The sequence below is a fragment of the Hippoglossus stenolepis genome, chromosome 16 (genome assembly GCF_022539355.2).
Source record: "Hippoglossus stenolepis isolate QCI-W04-F060 chromosome 16, HSTE1.2, whole genome shotgun sequence".
NCBI lineage: Eukaryota > Metazoa > Chordata > Actinopteri > Pleuronectiformes > Pleuronectidae > Hippoglossus > Hippoglossus stenolepis.
Genome location: NC_061498.1, coordinates 13,760,758 through 13,786,780, shown reverse-complemented (window position 1 = coordinate 13,786,780; position 26,023 = coordinate 13,760,758). Strand labels below are relative to the sequence as shown.

General features: G+C 44.6%; 1 protein-coding gene across 2 annotated transcripts in view; it reads left to right on the top strand.

Annotated features, from left to right (window-relative positions):
• The first annotated feature begins 1,588 nt into the window (after positions 1–1,588).
• plekhh3 (pleckstrin homology, MyTH4 and FERM domain containing H3) overlaps positions 1,589–26,023 on the top strand; it is a 35,732-nt gene continuing 11,297 nt past the window's right edge. Inside the window, exons 1-5 of one of the 2 annotated variants that reach the window (XM_035180000.2) lie at positions 1,589–2,208; positions 7,466–7,521; positions 18,139–18,233; positions 22,321–22,503; positions 24,107–24,264. In XM_035180000.2, the coding sequence (XP_035035891.2) occupies positions 2,074–2,208; positions 7,466–7,521; positions 18,139–18,233; positions 22,321–22,503; positions 24,107–24,264 (627 nt within the window). In that variant the 5' untranslated portion in view covers positions 1,589–2,073. Of the gene's footprint in view, positions 2,209–7,465; positions 7,522–15,314; positions 17,946–18,138; positions 18,234–22,320; positions 22,504–24,106; positions 24,265–26,023 lie in introns of those variants that run through there. The other variant, XM_035180001.2, reaches the window with a different exon arrangement.

The following is a 26,023-nucleotide window of genomic DNA, read 5'->3' as shown; positions in this document are numbered from 1 at the left end:
TGGTGAGGAAGGAGTTAAAGCCAGCTGACTTAGATGTGTGTGTGTGTGTGTGTGTGTGTGTGTGTGTGTGTGTGTGTGTGTGTGTGTGTGTGTGTGTGTGTGTGTGTGTGTGTGTGTGTGTGTGTGTGTGTGTGCGCGTGCGTGTGTGCGTGTGTGTGTGTGTGTGTGTGAGTGGGTTCGCACAGAGCAGAGCAGGGGAAATGAAGGGATATTAGGGCAGAAATAAGCACGAGCGCCGAGGGGACTGGATATATCACGTGTCTGGATTTAGCACCAGTCCTCTTACCTCCTGCTGTATCTTTGCAGACTGTTCAGCAAAGTGGAAGACGAAAGAGTGGGGGAGGAGTGTGTGTGTGAGTGCACAGATCAGGATGTGTGTGTGTGTGTGTGTGTGTGTGTGTGTGTGTGTGTGTGTGTGTGTGTGTGTGTGTGTGTGTGTGTGTGTGTGTGTGTGTGTGTGTGTGTAAGAAAAGCAAGAGTTTAGTGAGAATGCAGAGATTAAGAGAGAGAGCAAGAAAGAGCGTACAAATGATGGTAATCAATATCATGGCACAGACAAACTTTATCTTTTCTTCAAACAAAGTTTTGTGACATTAGCGAGTCATGTCCTGCTATTCCGATACAGCAAAAGTAAAACACTTAAAATGTTGAGCATGCTAATATCATCGCACACTCACAGTGGTAAAGCAAATACATGACTGAAGTACTGTACTTAAGTGGAATTTGGGTACTTTACTCGAGTATTTCCATTTCATGCTACATTTTTTATACATTAAATAATGAGGTAAGCAGTTGAAACGTCATCTCAACCAGTTATAACATTATTTGTCTGCTAAAAGGGTAACACACCAATAATAATGATCCAATGTATATTAATATATCACTTACAGACAATGGTTTTTCCAAATTTAGTTCTGGTTATTTTTATATTTTGAGGACATATCAACAGCACTTTATATTTGACAATACAAAAGTAACATTTTGAATTCAGGACCTTTACATGTACTGTAACTACTTTTACTTCAGGAAATGATCTGAATACTTTGTCCGTCATCGGTTATTCCATACGAGAAACGACATTAATTGCGGTAAAGTAACTTCAAACTGAATCTTTAGTTTTTGAAAGGGCTTATTTCTGAATTGATCACACAAAATACATATATAACATAAAATGGGTACTGTACCTGAAGATTTCCATTTCATACTACTCAATACTTCTCCTCAGTCTCATCTCAGAGGGAAATGCCATATTTTTTTTACTCCATTTCATTTATTTGATCATTTTAGCCACTATTACAAAACAAAACTTGACACAGAAAGAGTTTATGAAACAAGTAGGAGGATCTAAATACTTGCTCTTTCTAGTTTTATAGTCTATTCTATGGTATGAATACCAGGGGTAAGTAAAATAATACACACCCTGGATAATGAGCATAAAGTGTAGAAACTGTGCATGTGATGCTCTGTCACTGGGGAGGGGCGTGTCATGGGGGGCGTGAAACTCCGGGGAGTGTCTGCGCTCAGCCAATCACACTTGAGTCGTCAGGTTTGTGGGCGGGGTCTCGGTGCTGTCTCAGCTGCAGCACGCTTTTGTTCAAAAAGTCGCTGGTGCTCAGAGGTGCGCTGCCACATATCACCACTTTCATTTAGTTGTTCTTAGCTGCAGGATGACTTCTCTCAGACTCATCCGACCACTCATCCTTAACATCCACTTCCTGATCTGGATGTCCAACTAGTCATTTTTTCTTTTTACACTTCTTCAAGCAAGCAAGTTGGAGCCCTGGAAACTGGTGAAGGATTTCCCCCACTGATCCACTTCTCTGGATTGTAAAACTGCCGCCGTGTATAGTTACTGGACGTTTACCATGTTTCCTGACAGAGGGGAGAGAGCGATCTAATGCTTCCCTTCATCTTCCTCCTCCTCCTCCTCCTCTTCACCGGACATCTACGGGAGAGGGTGTCCCGTCTGCTCTCACGCAGCCCCTGGAGTTTCCTCGCGGCGTGAGCGTGGAAGAACCCAACCTGGAGATCATCGAGAGAAAAGCTTTAAAAGACCCACGAAAGCTCATTTGAATGCCTTTGCAAGGACTTTGCTGGTTTCTGTGCTGCAGGCAGGGCTTCAGTTTGCTCGGACGCGACTATGGGGAGAAAGAGGAGGAAGAGTCTTTCGAATTGCGCAACAAGGAGGACTTGACTCCCAATGGCCGGGTAAAAAACCAAACTCTCCACCTGCATGCACCACATTCACTTGCTCCCTACACACAGCGCGCGTGCACATCTAGAAATGTCCCAAAAAAAGCGAGTGTAAAGAGACGTATCTGTGCGTCCTGCACATAGCTGCACCTTGAGCCATTCATAAAACCGGGTCAACTTAATGTCAGCTTTGTGCAAACAGATGTGGCTGCAGCCCTTGATAAGAAAGTGTCATTCTACTTTTGAAAAGTCAACATGTATTGATAATCCAAGAGCTTGTGTTCACAGCACAGCCCGCGTTGTGAAGTGGCAAGCTCTCAGTGTTCACATGCTCTCTGTTAACTTCGTTATTGGTTCTGTGCGAGCCTCGATCGCAGACTTTGCTGCTGCTGCCCAGTTTGACGTCAAGGTTTGCATGGAAGCACGCGCGCACACACACACAAGCACACACACACACACACACACACACACTGGAGAACACCCATTGACTTGACAATGCATTGTGGCTCAACGCTGACCATATGACCCCTAGCCTAAATGTAATTCTAACCTCAACCCTCAAACTGAGGTACTGGTTGTAATGTCCTCGAAAGGTTTCCAGCAAAGTTGTGTCCACACAGCCATAGAGAGACATGCACGCACACACACAATGATGCAACCTCCAAAGCCCAGTGTGTTGAACTGATCCTGTGTGTTTGGCCCTCGTCCACCCAGTTGCAAATAAGACTGTGGCCTTGTCTTCTCTGTAATGTTAGTCATCTGATCAGCGACAGAGAGTTCAGCATTGTCCATCCCCTTGTGAGGGTGCATTGTTGCCTTGAATTGAGGTAGGCTCTCTCTTTATGACCCAACCTACAGCTCTTTATGTGCAGCTTCATAGAAAAATCTACCTGCATGGAACCATGGAGTCTGGGAGCATTTCCCCACATCAGACTGTGTATTCAAGGAGAATTTTCACATAGTTTTCTTCGTCTTTATGCAGGTGAAAGTTGTAGCCTGCAACCTGGAGCCACTAGTGCTTATCTATTTATTTGCCCATTTATCTGCTAGCAGCCAACCAGTGCAACACTGCAGCAATGTGCATGAAGTGTTGCACGGTCAATGCCTCAACAGAAGTCCAACACAACCAGCAGCATTCAGATATGAGCAGCATCTGTTGCTCTGGGTTATCGACAGAGGTGTTGGTGTGGAGCACGCTTCTCTTTGGCAAACATTCAATCCATCTGCCTGACCATCGGTGGTCAGAGGTGGTCAGATCCCAACTGGGCTTCAAATCAGTAATCAATACGGGATCATAGTAACATGTCTCAGTGGAGAAGTCTTCTAAAGCAAAACACAGAGATCTCCTTTCCCTATAACTTCCCCTGATCTCTCAATAAAATGGAATCTATACCCCAAAAATGTGCTGCTCTGGGTGGATACAGTTTAACGTTGGTTTAATGTATTTTACGTGTGTTGTTTGGAGAAGAACGCGCTCTGAGCGATGACCTTGACCTAAGGATTGCATTCAGGTCCATGTATAAACTCTAAATCACTAAGATGAATATGACCAGTAAAAGCTGAGAATCCACCCAAAGTTTTTGGGACAACTTTAACATGAGAGCTTTCAATTGCATGTGCAGGTGTATGACCAAGTAGTAACTGGAATAGGAGAAATAGTTTTCACCTAAGTGTAATAAAGTTTTTTTTGTCATTGCATGTTGAGCCAAGGGGTGGTTTCTTGTTGCATAACATATATATTAACAATAATTCCTAAATAAAAGCTGTATTTATAGTTTTTTATTATAGGTTGAAAAAAAGTGATTCCTTTGGAGCTCTAATGGTTCTTTGTCTTGGAAGCTGCTCCCCCTCCCCTGAAGTGGTGTTACACCACTGATGGGTCTGGCCTTGGTGCTATTTATATCTTACTCTTAAATATTCATAAATAGGAATGGATTTGTCCTCGTCCATAAAAATGACTTCTTCTATTAATCAGAGTGGTATATTTTCCTTTGTGGAGCACTCCTCTCTAATCTATCATGTTCAGTTTATCAGATTAGTTCTTAACTTTATTGACTGATGCAACATATGTTTCACCAAGTGACCAAAGACAGGAAATAGCCTTTTGGAAAATTATTTTTGTTACCCAGGTGTCATTAAGTTATTGATTATTGATTCCATGATCCTTGCAGAAAATCAATCCACTCCCACCAACCCTGTTTTCTTCTTGATCTGTCTCAGTGGTTAATGCTGGGTATTGTAACCCTGTGTCAATAGTGTACGCTCAGCCAATAATTAAGACCACAGTCAAACCACTCTAAGCCAATATCATCATCATCAGCTGACCCACTCTTATCCAATTTCTGTTGGTTATGCTCCCCAGAGACACCCCCTCACAATATACAGATGTAGCAGATACTGTTTGGCTTTTCATGGTGTCAACGGAGGGGGTGGGGGTTGAAGATTCCCAGGGCTCAATATCGTCAAGAGCTTGACAAGCCACATTTTCAGACAGCAGGTCAGACCTCCCTGGGTGTGTGTCTGTGTCTGTGTGTGTGTGTGTGTGTGTGTGTGTCTTTTGGACTTTGTAATGCTGAAATGCAGCATTTAGCAGGACTCCGTCCAGCTCCTGCCAGGGATGACCACAGCAACCCGCAGGTCCAGTTGGGTCTCCCTCGCTTAAGGCATCCAAAACTTTCACCACAATCTCCAGAGTTGTTTTCCAACATGCTGCCAGAGGACACCATGATTTGCCGCATCCACAGCACCAAAGCCAACGGTGACGCGCTGTCCCTGCCAGGACTGGTCTCACTGAGGTTGGAATCATGAGTCAGTGCTGACGCTTGTGTTGGCTTTGCCCTTAAGAGCACGGGGCCATGTCAGAACCCTTTTCCCTGCGTGTTTACAGTCCCCATTCAATGAAGCTGCTCTCCAACAGCTGCCCAAACAGTGAGAGCTGAATGCCTCCTGTGTTAGGACAGCACCGCACTAATTTTAGGACGGGACATCCGTCATTTTCTCTTCTTTCCATTTCCACTGAAACTTCATTCAACTTTTTATGCAAGGTGAAGTCACGTTTACCCATAAAGTAGCGCCATCCTGTGCAGTTGTATTTGTGGACGGGAGCACCGCAGTGCATCCTGTTGCTTGGAACAAACAGACACAGTCCCACCATGCTGAAAGTGGGTCCCAATAACCGTCACTACTGCCCTCTGTCTTCAGAGGTGTCACGGTACGCTGGTTTATATTTGGTTTCCGTTGCGTCTCTGCCTCACCACCTCTAGGCCACACATCTGGTCTTCAGGCCGACACTGGCTGAGCCCAAGCATTTCCTCCTGGTTACTCAGCCTCCCAGGAGAGCTGAAGGGAGCGAGAGAGAGAGAGAGAGAGAGTAGACAGAGGGAAAGCGAGAGCGGAAGTCAGCCACGGAACAAACACATCACAGCATCTTTCCCTCTTTCCCTCCATGCTCTGTTCTAGTCTGGAGTGATTCATCCACTGCCCGTCCAAAGGGGGAGCTTTTGCCAGGGCCCTGCATCGCACGCTATCCTCACTCCTCATCCCACACCCCATTAACTCATTGGAAAGCTATATTTCTGTAAATTGTCACATTTTGTGGAGAACTGCCCAGATCTCCACGTAACTCGATCAACCTGAACCATTAGTTTATTGATTGTCTGATTAGTTTATTTCGTGGATTTACAGCTTTGCAGTCGTTGATGTGATTAGTATTGATTTGTCGCTTTCAGTCATGGCTGTCTGTCTGAATTTTCTTCTCTGGGGCTGTTGGCTCGGCTGAATCATTTATGGTTAGCAGACAAGGGGAGGGAATTACCGTACACACTTCTCTTCCATTCACAAGTCGCTTTCCGGTGCTTCTCGGTTATTCTTGCCTGTCTGGTTTGACATTTACAGTATCTCTGCCTTGGCTAAACATTAATTGCCTCTTATTATCCCAACCCTCATCTTTTCCTCATTTGTTTCAGAGTCCATCTGCCTTGTAAATACAACACAGATCCCATACTGGCCTATAAATTTGTAGTTAATGATTTCTTTTGAGCCATCCAAAAAGAAGCAGTAGATTGTTTTTACAGGGCATGGGCTAAACTTAGGCTTGTGTGTGTGTGTGTGTGTGTGTGTGTGTGTGTGTGTGTGTGTGTGTGTGTGTGTGTGTGTGTGTGTGTGTGTGTGTGTGTGTGTGTGTGTGTGTGTGTGTGTGTGTGTGTGTGTGTGTGTGTGTGTGTGTGTGTGTGTGTGTGTGTAAACTGCGAGGGGCCCAGATCTGACCTGGATAGTGTTTCAGGTAGGCCAACACACCCAAGCTGGGCCAGGGCAGCCGCAGGAGCTGGCTCAAGGCTGTGGCTCACAGAGGCAAGTTTGGCCAGGGGGGGGACTTACGGTACTGCCTGTCTCACACATCAGGGAATCAGCCCATACTGCTCTCAGGCAAGCGCAGATGTCTGTTGGGGTTTTCCAAAGTCAGGTTGGGAATCTAAGGGCTGGGGAACAGTGAAAAGAAACATCCTCTCTCATCATCTGCTTAACAGGGGAGTCCTACAGTAAAAGTTCATTGTTCCACCAGTGAAATTTGAGTTTACGTGTCTGCCAGTGGCAGACTAACTTGTAGCCTGTAGAAGCACTAACTCCAATTTCCATACAAAACTGATGGCCAAGAAAGAGGGAATGTGATTTGATATTTTAACTGGCTATAGCAGACTGGATAACTTATCTAACTTTTATGGCTGTGATTGTCAGATAGTCATCATCAGCACACCTCCATGACTTTATTTATAGAATCCCCCTCCTGCGATCTCCCTGTTTTCTTTAATCTGACAGCCTTTTAACATCAGCTTACGTCTCTATATACTTGTGGGTAGAAACGATCAAGGCAGCTGTTCCTGCAATGAGTGCAATCTCAAAGACCAGGTTTATTTTTAGGTTAACAACCTTCGCAGAGAAATGACTGATCACAATAAAAGCATTTTGGGGTTTGCACGCAGCCACGGCACAAAAGATTCGTCTGTTCCCCTCTCCTATATTAAATGAGCTTGTTTTGCATGCCATATTTCTCCCCACCAGCTCACCCCGTTGCAAGTGAGAGCCAAGCATTACAGGAACAGAGCAGCTATGTGCTGGGATTGCCAGGAATGGCTGCATGGTCTACTGTAACATGTCCACTGAAGGCGAACCATTGAGGGACCATCTGCAACCTGCGGGCTCGTTCTAAGGATAGGCCAATGTTTGTGTTGCATTATCATCTATTTACCCCATTCTCTCTCTCTTCTGTTGACAGAGTCCAGCTGATGTGACTGTTTCTCAACCAACTCGTACAGCCAACGGAACAAATGGGTAAGGAGAGAGAGAGAGAGACACCCCCCAAAAACAAATTGATAAAAAAAAAAAAAAGGAAGTAATAGTTCCTTCTTTTACTTGTATACTTCCTCTGGGTGCTGGGGATTTCTGTAATTGTCCCTGGCACATGTGTAACTACAGGCCTCTCAGTAGAGTTTTTGCACTTCCTCTGCAGGGCTTCTCTCATGTGCTTAACCTTACAGCCGCACACATTTTCACGTGTGTATCGGTACAAGTGGCACTGAATCAAATCTGTATTGACAGATAGTCCAATATGCGCAAGTTGCAGCGTTACTTTAACTGCTTATGGATAATGCCACGTCGGTTTTCACTCGTTAACCTTTTGACTTTTTAACTTTTCCATTCAAAGGTCGGCTTAGCTGCCGTAAGGGGCTGCATTGGCAAATAATGTCAATATTCAACCAAGAAGTCTGTGACCGGCAGAAGTTGTAATGTCCAGCTAACTCCACAACAAAAAAATCCAATTGCTTTTTTAGTTTGAAGGTTGTGCATTCAAACTGCCCGTTACAAGGAGCCACTATGCGACTGACAAATAATACAACGGTCATGTGGTTTTCGAGCGAATGCAAGTGACAAAGGGAAGGAGTGATTAATGGAGGGCTTGATCCAGACTATTAGTACAGAGCTGTGATCTCAGTGATGTAGCCTGGCTCTGCTCCACTCAATCGCTGGCATCGTGCCCTTATCATCCCCTCAACCCCCCCATCCACAATCTCCACTGTACATCTGCCGACTCAAAGCCAGTGAGTCACAAAGCTCGACTTGTAGGACGATCATACACCGCACATGCATAAAGGAGGGTCCTGCAGCGACTCTCGTCAAGTAGAGCTGCCTCGGGTGCTAGGTTGTTGAGACATTGTGCTGCCGTCACACAGGCCACGCCGACTGTTGAGAGCAGGAAGGGTCGACGTGAGGAGGGAGGTAGGCAATCCAGACTGGGTGACTCAGGCCTACATCAGCAGCACTCCCAGAAGAGGTGTGGCTCGGATGTGTGTGCGTGCGTGTGCATGCGAGTGTGTCACTTTGACAATATAGTGGTGGTGGTTTTGAAGGGAGTGTGTTAAAAGCCATGGCTGTAATCATCACACTGAGGGCAGAGATTAGAGAGTGCAGTGCTCGGTCATTACCTGGCCAGTGAGTGGACACGCCCAGGAGTTCAGCCGTATGGAGGGAAAGCCAAGCCAGGCTCTGATAAGTCATGGCATTGTTTTATAGTAAATGGGGTCATATAAGTTTATCTTTAGTCACTAGTCATTACAAGGCGAACAGCTCGGGGTTTACTTTGAACTTTTATTGAGCTATTGAGTTAAACCACACAGTACGAGACATAAATCTGACATATTTGTTTGAATAACGGGCCCAGATAGGATGCTGAGTCATCGTGGGAATTTATGTTTGTTCTATCAGACTGAGGTTAATATGGTGACGCTCAGATCAATGACAGTGGTGTGTACAGACGCATGTGGTGTCGAGTTTGGGCCATCTCAGAGGTCTCCCAGAACTCCTGGATAAAGTCTTGCCGTCAGTCATTTTAAAATGTGAAAATACTAGGCTTTTTGTGTATGATGTATTTTGAGTTTCAGAATTGTTTTTATTACGCAAACGTGGCCATTTGCCACATACAATATAATTTTATTTTATTTTTGTGTCATGCAAACAGAGTGCCCAAACCTGATGGGTTTACAAGGCACCAAGAAGTGCAGTTGCCATGCTCAAACATTCCATTACATTTCAGGTCATTAGAAAGTCTTATTATTACTATGGAAGTATTATTTCACAACTTGAGTCCTAGTCAAAATATTCAGCTTTCTCTGTCGAGCCTGGCAAATGAAATCTACTACAAAAATATTTTTCATAATCATACAGCCAGAGGAAATTAACAGAAATAGTGGAGATTTTAGTAAAGATTGCCTTTCTTACGTCCTCGTAGAACAAGAATTTAACCATATCAAAACAATGTGCCACATAACAAGGCAGAGCAAAAAGAATAGTTTCAAACAGAATGTTTCAGGTAATTTTGTACATTTGATGTTTCTTTTACAAGATGGATTTTCATAATTGCGAACATTGCATTGAAACCAAGAGACTGAAATATGTAATAGTAATGCTGCACTGATATGTAACCTCCTTATATGGTCTGACACCCTGATATTAACACCGATCCTGAGGAATCTGATATCTGGTCAAGTGCTGAGTAAAGATCTACACACACACACACACACACACACACACACACACACACACACACACACACACACACACACACACACACACACACACACACACACATTGTCATCAGCCACATCTGTAAATTCAGACTGGGTAAAAACAACATCATTTGGTTTTCACGTACGCAAATGACGTGTCGTGTATATTTGCGTATAGAGCGGGGAAGCAAGATGTGGTCACAGGAGACACATTCAGGACACATTTAAATGTCAGGTGTGAACTCACATACAGTGCCTTGCATAAGTATTCACCCCCTTTGGACTTTTCTACATTTTGTCATGGTATAACCACAGATTAAAATTTATTTCATCGTGAGTTTATGTAATGGACCAACACAAAATAGTGCATCATTTGGAAGTGGGGGGAAATATTACATGGATTTCACAATTATTTACAAATAAAAATCTGAAAAGTGTTGAGTGCATATGTATTCACCCCCTTTACTGTGAAACCCCTAACAAAGATCTGGTGCGACCAATTGCATTCACAAGTCACATTTGCAAGTCACATAATTAGTAAATAGGGTCCACCTGTCTGCAATTTAATCTCAGTATAAATACACCTGTTCTGTGACGGACTCAGAGTTTGTTGGAGATCATTACTGAACAAACAGCATCATGAAGACCAAGGAGCTCACCAAACAGGTCAGGGATAAAGTTGTGGAGAAATATGAAGCAGGGTTAGGTTATAAAAAAATATCCAGAGCTTTGAACATCTCTCTGAGCACCATAAAATCCATCATAAGAAAATGGAAAGAATATGGCACAACCGCAAACCTACCAAGAGGAGGCCGTCCACCCAAACTGAAGAGTCGGACAAGGAGAAAATTAATCAGAGAAGCAACCAGGAGGCCCATGGTTACTCTGGAGGAGTTGCAGAGATCCACAGCTGAGGTGGGAGAATCTGTCCACAGGACAACTATTAGTCGTCTACTCCACAAATCTGGCCTTTATGGAAGAGTGGCAAGAAGAAAGCCATTGTTGAAAGGGATCCATAAAAAATCCCGTTTGGAGTTTGCCAGAAGCCATGTGGGAGACACAGCAAACATGTGGAAGAAGGTGCTCTGGTCAGATGAGACCAAAATTGAACTTTGGCCTCAATGCAAAACGCTATGTGTGGCGAAACCCAACACTGCCCATCACCCTGAGCACACCATCCCAACAGTGAAATATGGTGGTGGTAGCATCATGCTGTGGGGATGCTTCTCTTCAGCAGGTACAGGAAACTGGTCAGAATAGAGGGAAAGATGGATGGAGCCAAATACAGGAAATCCTTGAAGAAAATCTGATGCAGTCTGCAAAAGACTTGAGACTGGGGCGGAGGTTCATCTTCCAGCAGGACAATGACCCTAAACATACAGCCAGAGCTACAAAGGAATGGTTTGGATTAAAGAATGTTAATGTCTTAAAATGGCCCAGTCAAAGCCCAGACCTCAATCCAATAGAGAATCTATGGCAAGACTTGAAGATTGCGGTTCACAGACGGTCTCCATCCAATCTGACTGAGCTTCATCTTTTTTGCCAAGAAGAATGGACAAACCTTTCCATCTCTAGATGTGCAAAGCTGGTAGAGACATACCCCAAAGACTTGCAGCTGTAATTGCAGCGAAAGGGGTTCTACCAAGTATTGACACAGGGGTGAATACTTATGCACCCAACAGATGTCAACTTTTTTGTTCTCATTATTGTTTGTGTCACAATAAAATTTATTTTGCACCTCCAAAGTACTATGCATGTTTTGTTGATCAAACGGGAAAAAGTTTATTTAAGTCTATTTGAATTCCAGTTAGTAACAGTACATAATGGGAAAAAGTCCAAGGGGGGTGAATACTTATGCAAGGCACTGTACTTAGCGCTGACCACTTGTGATGGGATCTCTCAGGACGGACGGTAATACCAGGTCCGACCAGAGCTTCAGTCAGCACAGTGCCAGCCAGCCTGCTCCCTCCTGCTGTGTTCACACTCAAATCTGTCTTGCATCATCACTAGTTTTACTTTCCTCACTGCGTCTCACAGCCAGGGCAGGGCAGAGTGCAAACTCTAGCAGAAGGAGAAATGGACACCAGAGGACTTCCCCATCTCTCTTTCTCATCATTTGTTCCATCTGCTCCCTCATTAGCCCCCTCTCCTTCATTTTTTGATGGCTTTTGACTGTCAAAGAGTTGACATGCTGTGGTATGGGCTGCCAGGCGGCGATGGCTGAAAGAGACCAGTGTTTGATAATGTATTTCATGTGTGTGGATCTACAGTACGTCTGTGCGTGAGAGACAGAGTGTGTGTGTGTGTGTGTGTGTGTGTGCATGAGAACATGTGAGTGTTTGGGTAGAAAGCTTAGAAGTGGGCCCCCGGTAATTGGCTGTCTGAGTGTCCGTCAGTCTGTCTGTCAACCATCCACCCATCACTCAACGACCCCTTGAACGACATCAGGAAATGTAGGAAGTTTGAGTTCACATCACGATCAAAGCGATTTCATTCGGATATTTTTAAAAACGCTCGATCATAAGATTTATTTTCTAATCAACACACTCTCCTTCAGTCACTAACTCTGACTTCCTGTCCCCCCCCACCCTCCTCCTTTCTCAAAACATGACTTTTTTTCCCTCTCCCCTCTGCCTCGTCCAGAGTTTCTTGGCAGTGGTCTTGAGTAAACAGCGTATTTTTAGCTGGGAGGTCATATAGGCCCAGTCTTAATCACCACATTCCCATTTTCCCACCAGCCCAGCTTCAGCCAGAGGCCCATGCAGCCAGCCCGTGCACTGTGGGGGGAGGGCATAGAGACGAGAGAGAGGAGGATGGATTTCTACAAAAAGAAACTCTGATTATGATGCTGTTTTAGACAGAGTTATTTATCCTTTGTGCTTGTTCGGACATCTAATAAAAACCTGTGTGAAGCGACGCAGGCCCATCATTTGGGAACAGTAGATAAGCCTGGACATCTGACTCTCATACTGGGTTGAGTTCATTTGTTTGAACCCGTCTGGCTGTCTCGTCAGCATCAGATAAAGTATTTTTTTCTGCGACGCAGCCGCCCAAGGGTCACTTTTTGAAAATGTGCCCGTTTTTTGTGGGGACAAGGACCCGCTTTGTATGCCGGGACGAGTCTCCGCTGTTTCCAATGCGGTCATCTGAGCCCGAGAGCAAGGACACCGCTTTTTCTCACTTTAATTAGCGTCTCTGCGTTTTGATTAGACCCTGGACTGAAATCAATTACTCATCACTCAATCGCAGCGGCTACATATGGTCACAAACTAATCAACTCATTGCGCCACTCGTACTTGGCAGATTTAAGCATGGCACCGTGAAAGGCCACTTGACAATTCGCTCATCAGTCGTGATGAACAGTATTTATGGACGGACCATAGGCTTGAGTCCGTCTCTAGCTTGGAACAGTAGATAATGCTGCATTCACATGCAGTCTTTAGAATGGGAAGAACAGGAAAGTCAGTTTAGTCGGACTTGGGTGTGTTGCATTCTAACCCCTGTTGCTAGCCTAACTTGGCTACCTTTGCTTTGTTATGCGTTTTGAATTGGACCTGATACAAACTATGTATAACTCCTGTAAAATCAGCTGAAGAGGTCACATTAGTGCAAATATTCAACTTTATTTAACTGCCAGAAACTGGTTTGGTGACATTTTTGTCCAGGTGAAGGATAATTGTTGCTGTCAGAAATTTCTTTACAAACTACACTCTGACGTGAACCGTTTACCAACTCGGCTTCTTATAATAAATATTGAAACGATCCGAGCAGACAGCGCCTCTGATTCCTGAACTATTTTTAATCTTTGGAAGTGCTCATTGTAACTTGTACGTTAACCAATAACAGCATGTATTATTCATTATTCATCATATAATCAGTGAACAAGAAAAAACAAGGTCAAAGCCGATGAGATTTACAGGGAGTCGGGCTACAGTGAATTAAATTAATTGCATTCAGTGATAAAATGCTAACCACTTAACCTCACAGTCCAAATGGTGTTTTCACTTACTTTGGCTAATTGAAGCTCTTCTCTGGGAGTTGATTTACACCCCCCTGACTCTCCTGTTGGTTTTCTTTCACCTGTTAAACGGTGGGACGTTGTGCACGTTTCTCTCTTGTACATTTCAGTGACCTCCTGTAAATCCTAGTAAATCTGCACTCGACTGAACCGGAGTGTAGGTCGACCACACCCATGTAGGATCTTCAACAATGCAGTAGTGTGACTTACAAGGTCATTAGTGTTTTTAAAACACTATTTTTAATTATATGCCATTATGCTGCATTGTGTTCAAATTATGGGTTTAAAATAATGTCAGCTAGGGACTTTTGTGTCAGATTTTGCAACAGCTAAAAGGGCTATTTCCAAATTGTTGAGTTGAAGTAGAAAGTCCAGCAATACATGAAGCCGCTGTGTTCTGGATACTCACTGTGTCCCGTTTACGGTCATTAGTATGTTAACAATTGATTAATTAACTTAATCCCTCCAGCTTCTAATGATCAGTTGATTAATCGATCAACCGTAGAAAGTAAAAAAGGTAATGGTTTTGAATACATTTTGGGTCCAGCTTCTCAAACATGATGCAGTATTTGTTTTACACGACAGTAAACATAATGGTTGGATTTTTTGTTTTATTCATTCAAATAAGACGTTCAAAAACATCACCCTGAGCCGAGGAAAATTCTATTCTACTCAAGATGATCAAGAAGAAAATGGCGGGATATTCAAAAATATAAATAATTACTGCAACCCTACTCAATTTTGTGTTGCGTAGCTATAACAGATGTGAAACTGAGAAAACAGGGCACACACAAGTTAGTGGTGGCGACAACTAGTGATGGACTGGATGAGTAGTAATGAGCACAACTCTGTGTCTCACTCACACTGTACTAACCAGCAGTCAGATTACACAGCATACACACTGTCACTCATTTCTATAAAAAGGTGAGAGGACATTTAATTGCACAGGATGTTAACTTGTGCTTTAAATTTGCTATAGAATAAACTCTCTGCGGTTATATAGGGAAATATTTGTTCTTCTTGCAAATCATGTTTCTTCTTTTTTGACTTCCCCTCTCCTACTTCGAGGGACAGCCTACATTTTATATCCGCTGCTCTGAGCTGCTCTATACAGTAGAGCCTGCAGATGTTTTTGTTTTAACTTCCATAACCGAATCGCTGTGAAGGCTCTTTCCCTTTTTGAAACAGAACTTGTCTGTGTCTGAGGAGAATAACTGGTCTCCAGTCTGCGAGATAAAAAAGGGCCCGGACCACAGAGCAGAGGAAATGATTGATTTGAACCTTGATTTTCAACACATCTCCGAAGTGTGACTTTAAAATGACGCTCCTCCCCTGCAGTAGCTGATGCTCAGCCCTCAGGGCAGGGAAGAGAGGTGTTCTCTCTGTATATGTGCACTCGCTCTTTTCTCTGTGCTGCTTAATCCCCATATCAAATTGTTTCCTGCAGTCCGCAGGAAGCCGCCTACGATGGGCCCCCTCCGTCACAGCCTCTGCTGGGGCTTCTGGGAATGTGGGGGCGGTAGGTTTGGGGGGTGGTGGTACGGGGCTGCTGGACAGCTGTTGAGATCCGAAGCCCCCACATCAACAGTGCAGTTGCTCTGAGCTGAATAGCATGTTGTTTTTCAGGAGAGTGATAGGAAAGATAGTATCGGTTCAACCATGTGATGCAGATGTTGATTGATAAAAACGTGAACACACTAGAAGACAAGAAACAAAGATTGTCCAGCTGTATATGATTCTTCCCCCAGAGATAAACTCGCTGAATGCTCGATTTATCTCCTCATAATTACAAGTTTCTTCTTATTTAACATGTTGCAACAATGTGAAAATATTAGAACATGAAAGAAATGAAGAAGAAAGACATCTCATGGCAACAATAAGAGTTGGTTATCATGAGCAGACTTTTTGTAGAGACAGCTTTACTGCTGGGGTCTCCAGCCCGTCTCCTGATTTTGGACATTAGCCGGGCTTTTTTGGACACAATGCACATATTGACTCTGCCAAAGCAACACTTAAATTGAAGGTCAGGCTAGTTTGTGTTGCTAAAGGTCAAACCTTGGGTTTGGACCTGTGCTTTTGTCCTCTTGTAATACCCTGTGCTTCCTCCGTGCGTGACCTAAAAGGGGCATTGAAGTTGATTTATAAAGTTTTTCAAGGTAAAGACGGAAGGATTGTTCAGTTAGGGGCAGGAAAACAGATTTCTGTCTGTGCTGGTATTATGGCTAAGATGTCCACATGACTTAGAAATCTGCAGACATGAGAACCAAGGTTGATTTTTCAGCGAGATTATTCTTCCAAGATGTTGGTGTACTTTATAACCTCTTCCACTTACTGTAGAGTTAAGTCACTGCTCTTGGTTACAGCAGTTGTTTATAAGTTTAAATTTGTCCTTGTTGTAATATTAGTTTAACCTAAACCTAGATTAAGAAACGACGCGTGTTGACATTTCGGATGCATTGAACATAAACACAGCTGCCGTGTACACAAGCCTATATTCTCAGATGGAGGCGTAGGTTTTTCTTTCGTTCTAATCCTTGTCCTGTTTGGGCTGCACACAGACTAACTCTGCCCGTCTGCGTGTATGTCTCTGTTATGTAGCAGGGGATATTAACAACCTCAAATGCGAGACGTCCTCACATGTCTGTGTTTATTTTAATGCCTTTTAAGTGGAGCCTGTGGATGCACGGGCTCTCAGAGGTCCTCGCAGGCTGCTGCTGTAGCAAGCAAGCAGGCTTAGTAACACAGCATGACTGGGTATAATGTGACAGGATCATGATTGTCCTCCTCTCACTCTTGCTTTTGGGTGATGAGTTTATATACACATACCGAAAAACTAGAATGGCATTAGAGCGCAAATATCCGACAAGGCAGAATAGTCACATTAAATTTAATCAAACTGCATCGAATTGCACATTCTCATGGATATCAGTCTCCTAAATATGCCTGATTTGCCCTTTTAGTATCCATGAATTATTTCCTGGGAAATCAATGAAAATGTCAAAACATGTTAAAGAAAGTAATAATAATAAAAAGATCCTGGATCCGCCCCCTGATTTGTATAAGCACCAACAAGTTCTTCCCTAACCCATACTGCATCCTTCCACCAAGTTTCTGGAAATTTCATTGTGTAGTTATCACGTAATCTTTCTTACAAACAGTCGAGCAACAAACAAACAGACAGGGGTGAAAAGAAAAAGGACCCACCAGATAGACAGAGCTTCTCTAGCTTACATTATAGAGGGCAATCAATTTGAATCTAAAATTATGTTTGATAACAGGATAAAATTGTATAAATGAGAGGTAATGTCCCATGGATCCACTTTATATGCCATTGTGTGGACAGGATCAGGTCAGTCAAAAGACAGGAAATGGCCTCTGCAGTCGTGTAAGCTGAGTCAAAGCAGATAAGGCTATATTCAGACTCATTGATTATTACCGCCTTCCGTGAGGAGGAACATTCCAAGCATTATCAGATCAATAATGACATAAATCAGCCGGGGAGCGAGTAGGTAACCAGAGGCCAGATATCAGGGAGGGAGGGCTTGGCTCATTTCCTGAGCAGTGATCCCAGAAGGAGGAGGAGGACAGGAAGGAAGGAGGGGTTTGTCACTTGTACCTAACAAAGCTTGTTAGACCCAGGAAATAGAGAAAATAAACGAGCAATTAGGCAAATAAATGAGGAGAGATAAAACCTCCAAACAATCGTAGAGACTGGAAATGGACCTTGGCCTGAGATAACAACGCCCACAGCATGGCCCCCGGCCAGATGCTGAGGGAGGTAGCTGCAAACGTGATGGTGAGGCATTAAATGGGGAACGACAGAGCAAGCGGTGCAGTAGATTTACAGATGTTTTTGATGTTTATGGTTTAACTATGCAAGGCTGTGACCCCTTGAACCTTCTGCCTCCCTCTGACCGGCGTGAGCTGTCTGGCTGGGAATCAGGCCGGCGTCGCTCTGTCACGTTTATTTTCAGTCGCCCGCTCGGCTCGCCGGCTGGAGTGATAAAAGAGAGACGAGCTGTCCACAGTGGCGCGGTATGCATCAGTGTGTGTGTGTGTGTGTGTGTGTAAGCGTTCTTGCGTGCTGCTAGGGAGGGAAAGTGGGAGAACGCTGGAGGACGGATATTCGTGGCACTTCTTCCATTCCACCCCCTCCTGCGTGACTCCCCCCAACTGTGAGTATCAGGGAAGACTAGCTGTTGGCACATTGGAGAGTGGTGGTGGGTGGGGTGTAGGGGGGGTGTTCGCAGCCAACCGTGTGTCTCCAGGCCAATTAGTCACCCAATGGGGCGGTGGTGGAGTAGTCAGGGGAAGACTTGAGGTGAGAGGGAAGTTATTTTACATCGCTCTTCCTGCTCTTCCACACAGGCACACCGTGTCAGAGGCGTCTGAAGAGATGAAGAGCCTGATCATTGACAAGAATAAGATGGGCCTGGAGGAAGAGCCTGAGCTGCTGGTCAAAGGTGAGTCTCATTCTCACCCAAAAAAAAACCCCTGCACCACTGTTGCTCTGTTCAGCCTTAAATTGAATGCATCCACCTGCTCTGATCTTGCTGTGGGGAGGAGAGTCAGACGGCTAAAAGGAGAAGTCGATTATTTGATCTGCAGCTGGGGGAAAAAAAGTGATAAGAGTTTTGATAATCAATAAGTAAAAATGTTCTGATTTCATTGATTCCTGGATTTGATGCTTTGGATTTACAGTTTTAAAGTTCTTTTTTGTCATATGAAGAAAGAACAAGTTATCAATGTAATTTAGATTCTTATTCCACGTCTATACCTGGTGCCATCAACGGATATTGTTTCATATCAGTGCAAATTTAATACTCTTTGCTTTTTGAACTGTTCTTCAAACAAAACTGCAGTTTGCAGACTTCACCCTGAGGGAATTCTGAGAACTAAGATTTTGTCATTATGCAAACTGAATAATCAATAGAGTGATCAAACACGTTGAATCAACAATGAAAATAATTTTAAATTGTAGCCGTGCTTTGAATTTCAGTTAATAAATAAATTCCTTGCAGGCCCATCTTGGTGCTGGTCATCTCATTAAGTGCAGTTTATTTTTCATTACCCTAATAAGTACTGTCGCAGTTCCATGCTGAGCTGTCGCCCTGTAGCCAACCTCACTCTGACCACATGTGGCCCACAGCTGCTCCCAGTCTCCCGCCCCTGTGTGTTCATGTAGGGACGGCTCCTGTCGTGCGCGCGTGATGCTTTTGAGGAATGATCTCATAGGATATTTCCGTGATTTTCTTTTCTGCCACTGAGAGGGAGCGATGAAACGCCAGCGCTAGGATAAGTTACGTTCCTGTTTGGAGTGGCGGCAGTCAGATTGCCTAATTCTGACAGCAGTTACCATGCGCCTTCGGCCAGCGCCCCCCCCTCCCTCGCTCTGTCGCTGTTGGCGGAGACGTGTGAGGAGTTGCTTTCCAAAACAGAGGACAGCTACTTTCCTTGGGCCATTGATTACACTGTCACTTTGAATTTCAGCTCGTGCTCCACGGCCCCATCCTTTAACCCAGCACACTATTAAAGCCACCACAACGGTAGCACACCTCAGGGCATTAGATAATCCCCCTCATTCCATTTTGCGCTGCACAAGTTTTCAAGAGCCCCTCCATTAGGGCCTTTCCCCCTCGTTCACTGTGTTTTTCTTTGTGTCGTTTTTTTTTTTGTTTGTTTTTCTTCAGGACATCCTGAGGCTACATGGGGCGAAATATTACCCCGCTATCTAAAATAGGGCACAGACATTGCAGATATAGACCGATGAGTGGCGTAAAACGCATGGAGTGGTGACAGACAGGGATGCTGACATTGGTTTATTGACATAGCTTTGTTGATTTCACAGATAAAATGAACTGCTCCTCACATGATTCACAGCTTCTCATGCTCCAGTAAACCACAGCTCAGTCTGTCAGTCAGTTTATTTATGTGTTGCTTGTAATTATACAGTCTGGCTCCTTCATTCTTAGTTATATTGTTGACTTCCATTATATACGACTTCATGAACAGCCAGCAGATAACGTTCGCTGACCTAAAACTGTAATATACAGTTTGAAGCTGAGAAGTCTTTTAATTTCATGTGATGATCCTTTATGGATGTTCATTGTCAGCATGCACAGGCCTGCAGAGCAAAGTTTCCAACATTTACTGTATGTGAAACAGTTTTTCAAGTAAAACTTTGAAGTGGTTTTCAAAGCTCAAGTTTCTTTATACATTTTTTTTTTTTTAAAAACCCGTGGAAAATGGGAGGCCTGCAGCACAGAGATGGAAGTGCACAGAGAGAGATTGTCTTCTTGATCCGTGTTTGAGGGGGCAGGGCGTGGGCGGGGTCAGGGGTCACAAATGAAACAAATTAAGGGCGAGCCATGGCCCCCAGGGGAGGCATTAGCAGGCCAGAGAGATGGGATCCAGATGGAGGACCAGGGGAGGGGTACACAGGGGGTCCCGGGACTCTGCTGCTGCTGCTGCTCCGCGCTCCTTTCCTATCGCTCTGTCAAAAGTTCCCAAAGAAGAGCGGTATCTTTGGGGATGTCCTGTGTCTGCGACCGAGGCGTCACCGTACCCGCCATGCCCTTCTCCCTATGTCCCTCACCCAGTCAGCGTGTCTGCCTCCCAGACGCAGCCCGTCAGCAGGCTCAGCCCCGACTTACCTCATGGTTTTTATTTATATCCCTTTCACGTTGGGTTTTGATGCTGCCCCCCTCTGATGTGGTGTTAAGTACCTCCAGGGTTTTTGCTTTGGGCTATATTGGGTGGGTTTATGGTGAGTTCAAACCTGGCACTTATATCATATAAAAACATTCTCAAACAGGAAACATGGCCTGAGAGGCTGAGCCTTGGCCCCCTCCTCCCTCTTCAGTTTTATTTCAGGGTAGTAGAGAGACAGTGGAGGCTTTGCGCTGCCTTGAAAACCACTTTGAGGAGAGGGGGTGGGGGGGAAAAACCCGCCGGCACAGGTGGGCAGGTGGCGCGCAGATTTCTAACCACAGAGGAAGCTGTGATGCTGGCGTGGCGTCACTGCTGTTTTGCACGTGGTAGGAAGTTCAGGGTACATTGCCTAATTATTCCTTTAAAACCACTCGGAAGTGTGCATGCACGCACCATATGTACTCGCGTGCACGGCCACCCCACATGTGGCATGCTGCCAGCGTATAGCATGCTTGCCACCTCAGATAGTCCCACCCAGCCCTAGTGTCGTTCCAGGTGGCCTGCTTGAAACCAGCGCCAGACACCAGAGAATCCAGGCCTCTGGATGAACGCTGACCCCCTGTCCAGGCATCTTCTATCCTCCTCTGTCTGTTTCTCTCTGAGGCAGCATCTGGACCGAGCCCTGCCCAACTTGTTTATTTATCTACTCTTAGTTTAAATATTTATTAGGGACAATTTGCACACATAGCTCAGGGGGAAGAGGAGGTTCACTGCTGTTTGGGAACAGTGGATCTGGGCCGTTGCTCTCTTTCCAAACCCTCAGGACATTGGGAACACAACAGCCTTGCATTGTGGAGCCAGGCTTGGCAGGGTCGGCGGGCATGCCTATGCGCTGGATGAAGGCATGTCTGCTTTACTGTCTTTGTCTGTAACTGTCACACTGTTCCAGTAGCTCTCACTCTCTTTTCCTCCTTTTCTCACTCTGTCAACCTCTAAAGTGGTAATTATGTTGGCTGCATGCAGGTTTTTAAAGCCTGTGCCATTAACTGGCTGTATTTTTATCCCCTACTCTTTACCCCAACAAGGCAGTCACATACAGACTGCTGCAAACTTTATGGATAATTACATGGCTTTTGGATTTATTCTTAGGGAAGACATGGTGTGGCAGCGCTGGTTTATACTAGGACTATAGCCCACCTACCACCCAGAGCTCTCAAGGGAAGTGATTGTCCGGGTCTCTGGTTGCTCAGCACTTTCCACTTTGTCTGTTAGAAAAATAAAATCAGTGGCAGTACAGTGACGTCAAATATCGATCGATAACTTGATTTTATCTAATCCATATCCTCCTATACAAGGGATATTAACTGATATAACGTTAAGCTTTGTTTTGTTAATTAAATTAAAGTTGTAGAGTCTATTTCTTATTAATTACGGCCTTGGCAGGATTATTAAAAGCCATTTATGAAAAGGTGAAAAAACCAAATTCCCTGATCCGCCCCCTGATTGGGGTCCTCAGCAAAATTGAACGGGTTCATCTCTGACCTATACTGCATCCTTCCACCAAGTTTCATGGAAATCTGTCTGGTAGTTTTTACTTACTATCCAATATACCAACCAACAAACAAACAGAGGTGTAAACAAAATATCTTGCTTTGCCCAACCAACAGTCCAAAACCTAAAGATAGTTAGTTTGAGACAAGAAAAAACGACACGCCCAACATGAGTGTTTGGCATTTTTGTATTGAAATCTTTTTTTATTGATTAGCAAAATTATTGACAAATGAACATTGATTGACAAATGAATTCATCAGATAACTATTGCAGCTCTGCTCTTTGATGTATTAGAATGATTTCATTTCAAGTAGTCATTCCGTGCATGTCTGTATATCTTGATTAAAGGGTGGCTGTTGCGGGAGGTGCGAGGAAACTGGATCAAGCAGCGTCGGTACTGGTTTGTGCTGAGCCAGGACTCACTCGACTACTACACCGGCCCAGAGAAAGGAGCGCGCAGACTGGGCACGCTGGTCCTCACCAGCCTCTGCTCCGTCATCTGGCCCGACAAGCAGACCTACAAGGAAACAGGTGAGCAGCGCATGAATGTGTGCAGACAACAACACGGGGCTGCGGCATAACTGACTTACGCCTGTAATCAGTCTACTTACACATGTTAACTCCCAGCGTATAGTGACGAGACATTTTACAAGATTCCTAGGAAGTAGTTTTTTTTTGTACGTGACGTGTTGTGGTCCCATTTCCCTTCCCACCAGGGCAGTAATTCTGAGTAAGTTTGGGAAGCCCCAAGCCGTGTTTGGTCGAAAACATGGTTCAAGGTTGGTCTAGAAACCTCACATCTGAGTAATCGGCTTGGGCATCTCCCTTCCACTTCTCGGATGAAAGAAACAAAAGACATTGACGTGAAAGAGCCGAATCTTTGCCGGACGGGGAGAGACACAGGGATGACTTGTCCTTTTTTCGAGTTAATGTATTACTCAAACATGCCGCCCTCCCTCTGAGTCTGTCCGCCTGTCCGTCAATGGAGGGGATTATGTCCTGCTGACTTCACCAAACCACTTAAAATCTCCAAACCCAAATCCAAACATAGTTCTTAGGAACTGAATATACCATGGGACTTTTCTGGACAGAACTGTGCTTTCAAAAGTGGCTTTGTCACAAGCTCCATTGGCTGCTTGACGACTGAATAGCTTTGTGTTCCTGTAAGCCACTTCCCTTTAAAGGGTTCTATCTGTGGCATCACTGCCCCATCACACCAGAGTAAATGCAAGGGCACCAAACAGATTCATACTCGGCATTGGCAGTTTCACTTTGGGTTTGTATTTTAGAGAACCTAAACAAAGAAAGAGGTGGTGTCAGGGCACGTAGCAGGAAAGGCTGATAACAGCCACGCGGCTGCAGGCTGACTGGGGTATGGCTAATACTTCCTCTGCACAAGGAGGAAGCACGTCTTGTGCATTCCCGTGGCAGGGTGTCCAAGGGGGCGGGGGGGCACACTGTTGGGTTTAACACGTGTCCTGCCTAATCATTACAAAAACTGTTCTTGTTTGGTCTTGGGGTAGGTTCCTCTCATCCTGACCTCTGAACCTCAGTGAAACCGAGAGAGGAAGTAAGAAGGAGTCACGTTAGATATGCAGGGTGTCCTGTGAAGTGAACACTGCACTGGTTTCTTCCCCATTTACTTAAATATCACTTGACTATTAAAGTGTTAGTTTAAACTGGAATGTCACTCAGAGGGCGCATACATCGGCCAAGGCCCAACAGTCCGCTTATAAAATAACATTTAAATTTAAATTCACTAGATCTGCACCAAATTGAACACACTCATAAATATCAGTCCCCTAAACATGACTGATCAAGATCCATGAATTATTATCTTAGAAATCAATGAAAATAATAAAAATGCCCTATCTCGCACTGTTGAACAAAGTGAAAATAATATTCCTAGATCCGCTCCCTGACCCACATCTGCACAAAAATGTTGTGGGTTCTTTCCTGACCCACACGACATCCTTCCACCAATTTTAGTGGTAATCTGTCCAGTAGTTTTTGCGTAATCCTGCAAACTATCAGACAAACAAACCCAGACAAAAACATAACGTCTTTGGTGGAGGTGTTTACAAATTCCAGTCATGTAAAATGCAATGTTTTTTACTATTTCTTTTTATTTCAGGCTACTGGAGCATCACAGTATATGGGCGGAAGCACTGCTACAGGCTATACACCAAGCATTTCAATGAGGCTGTGCACTGGGCATGTGCCGTCCAGAAAATCATTGATACCAAAGCACCGGTGGAAACGCCAACACAGCTCCTGATCCGAGACATCGAGGTAGGTCACAAGATGCACACATACAACAAGAAACAATATATGAATAATATTGTGATAAACACATGCTGCGCCTCAATTTGCGCACTTCCACACATGCATAAGTGCATTCAAACTGACAAGTATGACAAAATGCACTGTACTGTAGGTACCTGGCTAGTGGACTTAAAATGATCAAAAGTTGGCGGTTTCATGGTTACACTTTTCACCCTAAATGGACGCCATATAGGCTGAGTAGCAAAAAAGGAGGGACAACCATTGTGTCTTCAACGCCACCATTTCGCTGGTGCCGACGGCGGCATAATTTCCACTATCACGTCAAACAGGGGGCATGCACAAGAAAGTCAAATATTCATTTTCATGTCAAGTGAGCAAAGCACCCGGGAGATATTTTGGTGGGTGACAGTTCCAGTCGAAAGAGCTTAATTTGAGAAGCATTACCCTGCTGAAATTGACTCTACACTGTATAGTGTGTGTATGCAGTGTAGTAACTGACATATCCGATTTGAGACACAGCAACAAGCTGTCATTGGGCTATACATTATTTCCCCTCGGCTGTGTTCCCATGGAGACCACATTGCCACACTGAGCCAGGAGTCCAAAGTTTCCTCTGCTTGCTTTTTCTCTTTGGAATGACCTCATCTTATTCCACCACACTGGGACAGGACAGAGTAACAGACCTGAATCACAACAGTCATTTCATGATAGAGGTTTAACCAGTTATTCTGCACTCTGAGGAAATGGAGCTTGCGAAGATACTCTTTGCTTTACCTTCTCACGTGGAGCGAGTGTGTTTATAAGCGACAGACATATTTTTAGACCTGGGGGTTGCTAGAGAACACGGCGTGCTGGAATCTCATTGAGCAGACATATGACTCGTCTTGCATCAGTCTGCCCCGGGGGGGTGAAGAGAGGGGCAGCTTTGGCCGAGGAGGTGGAGGAGGGCTCGGCCTGAAGCAGCAGGGCCAGATAAGCAGTTCTGCGCTGGGCCTCATGTCTCCATAATCTCCCAACGAGAGTCTCTAATCTCAAAGAAAAGTGGTTAATCTGCTCGCCTCCGTCTGCCTGTGTGCTTTGCCAGGAGGGGCCAAGATTATGTTTTGGACGGATGAGAGGGGGGACAGCTTTCAAAGTGCTCCTCATTTGCTGTTTGGCCTGTTTTTCCCTCTGACCACTTTTACTCTGTCTTAAACGTTTCATTTCAGTCTGTCACTTCTTCTCTTTCTCACCTTTACACGCAGGCACACAGGCTTACGCAAATACACGAGGCATTGTCCCTCTCCAGTGTGAGATTAGGACTGCTGCTGCAAAAATCAAAGAGAGCGAATGAACAGACAAGGCTTTGTGCAGACAGAAGTGCACGCTTTTCTTTTAAGGCATAGATTCAAGTTCCAGCCACAGACACAAGGGAGAGAAGGGACTTTAGTTTCAGCCTTGAACCTACAGCCAGAGGCCATGTGCAAAAGAGAGAAAAATGGAGAGAAGATCTGAAGAACAGATTAGCCGGGTGAACAGCTCTATTTTAAATCTGCCACACATTGCATTTAAAGGACAGTATTCGTTTATTGAAATGGGGGTCAGACCACTATTCCTATCTGTAATAGAAACACCGTAGGCACCGAGTCATTTGCTGAAATCTGGGAGTGCAGCATTAAAACAACAAGTTGAAACAGCAAACTGTAAATTTGGTAGCTAAGCTGTCTTGTTGTAAACATTCTTCACAGTTAACACGCAGACGTCCTGGCTCGACTCCGACCTACTG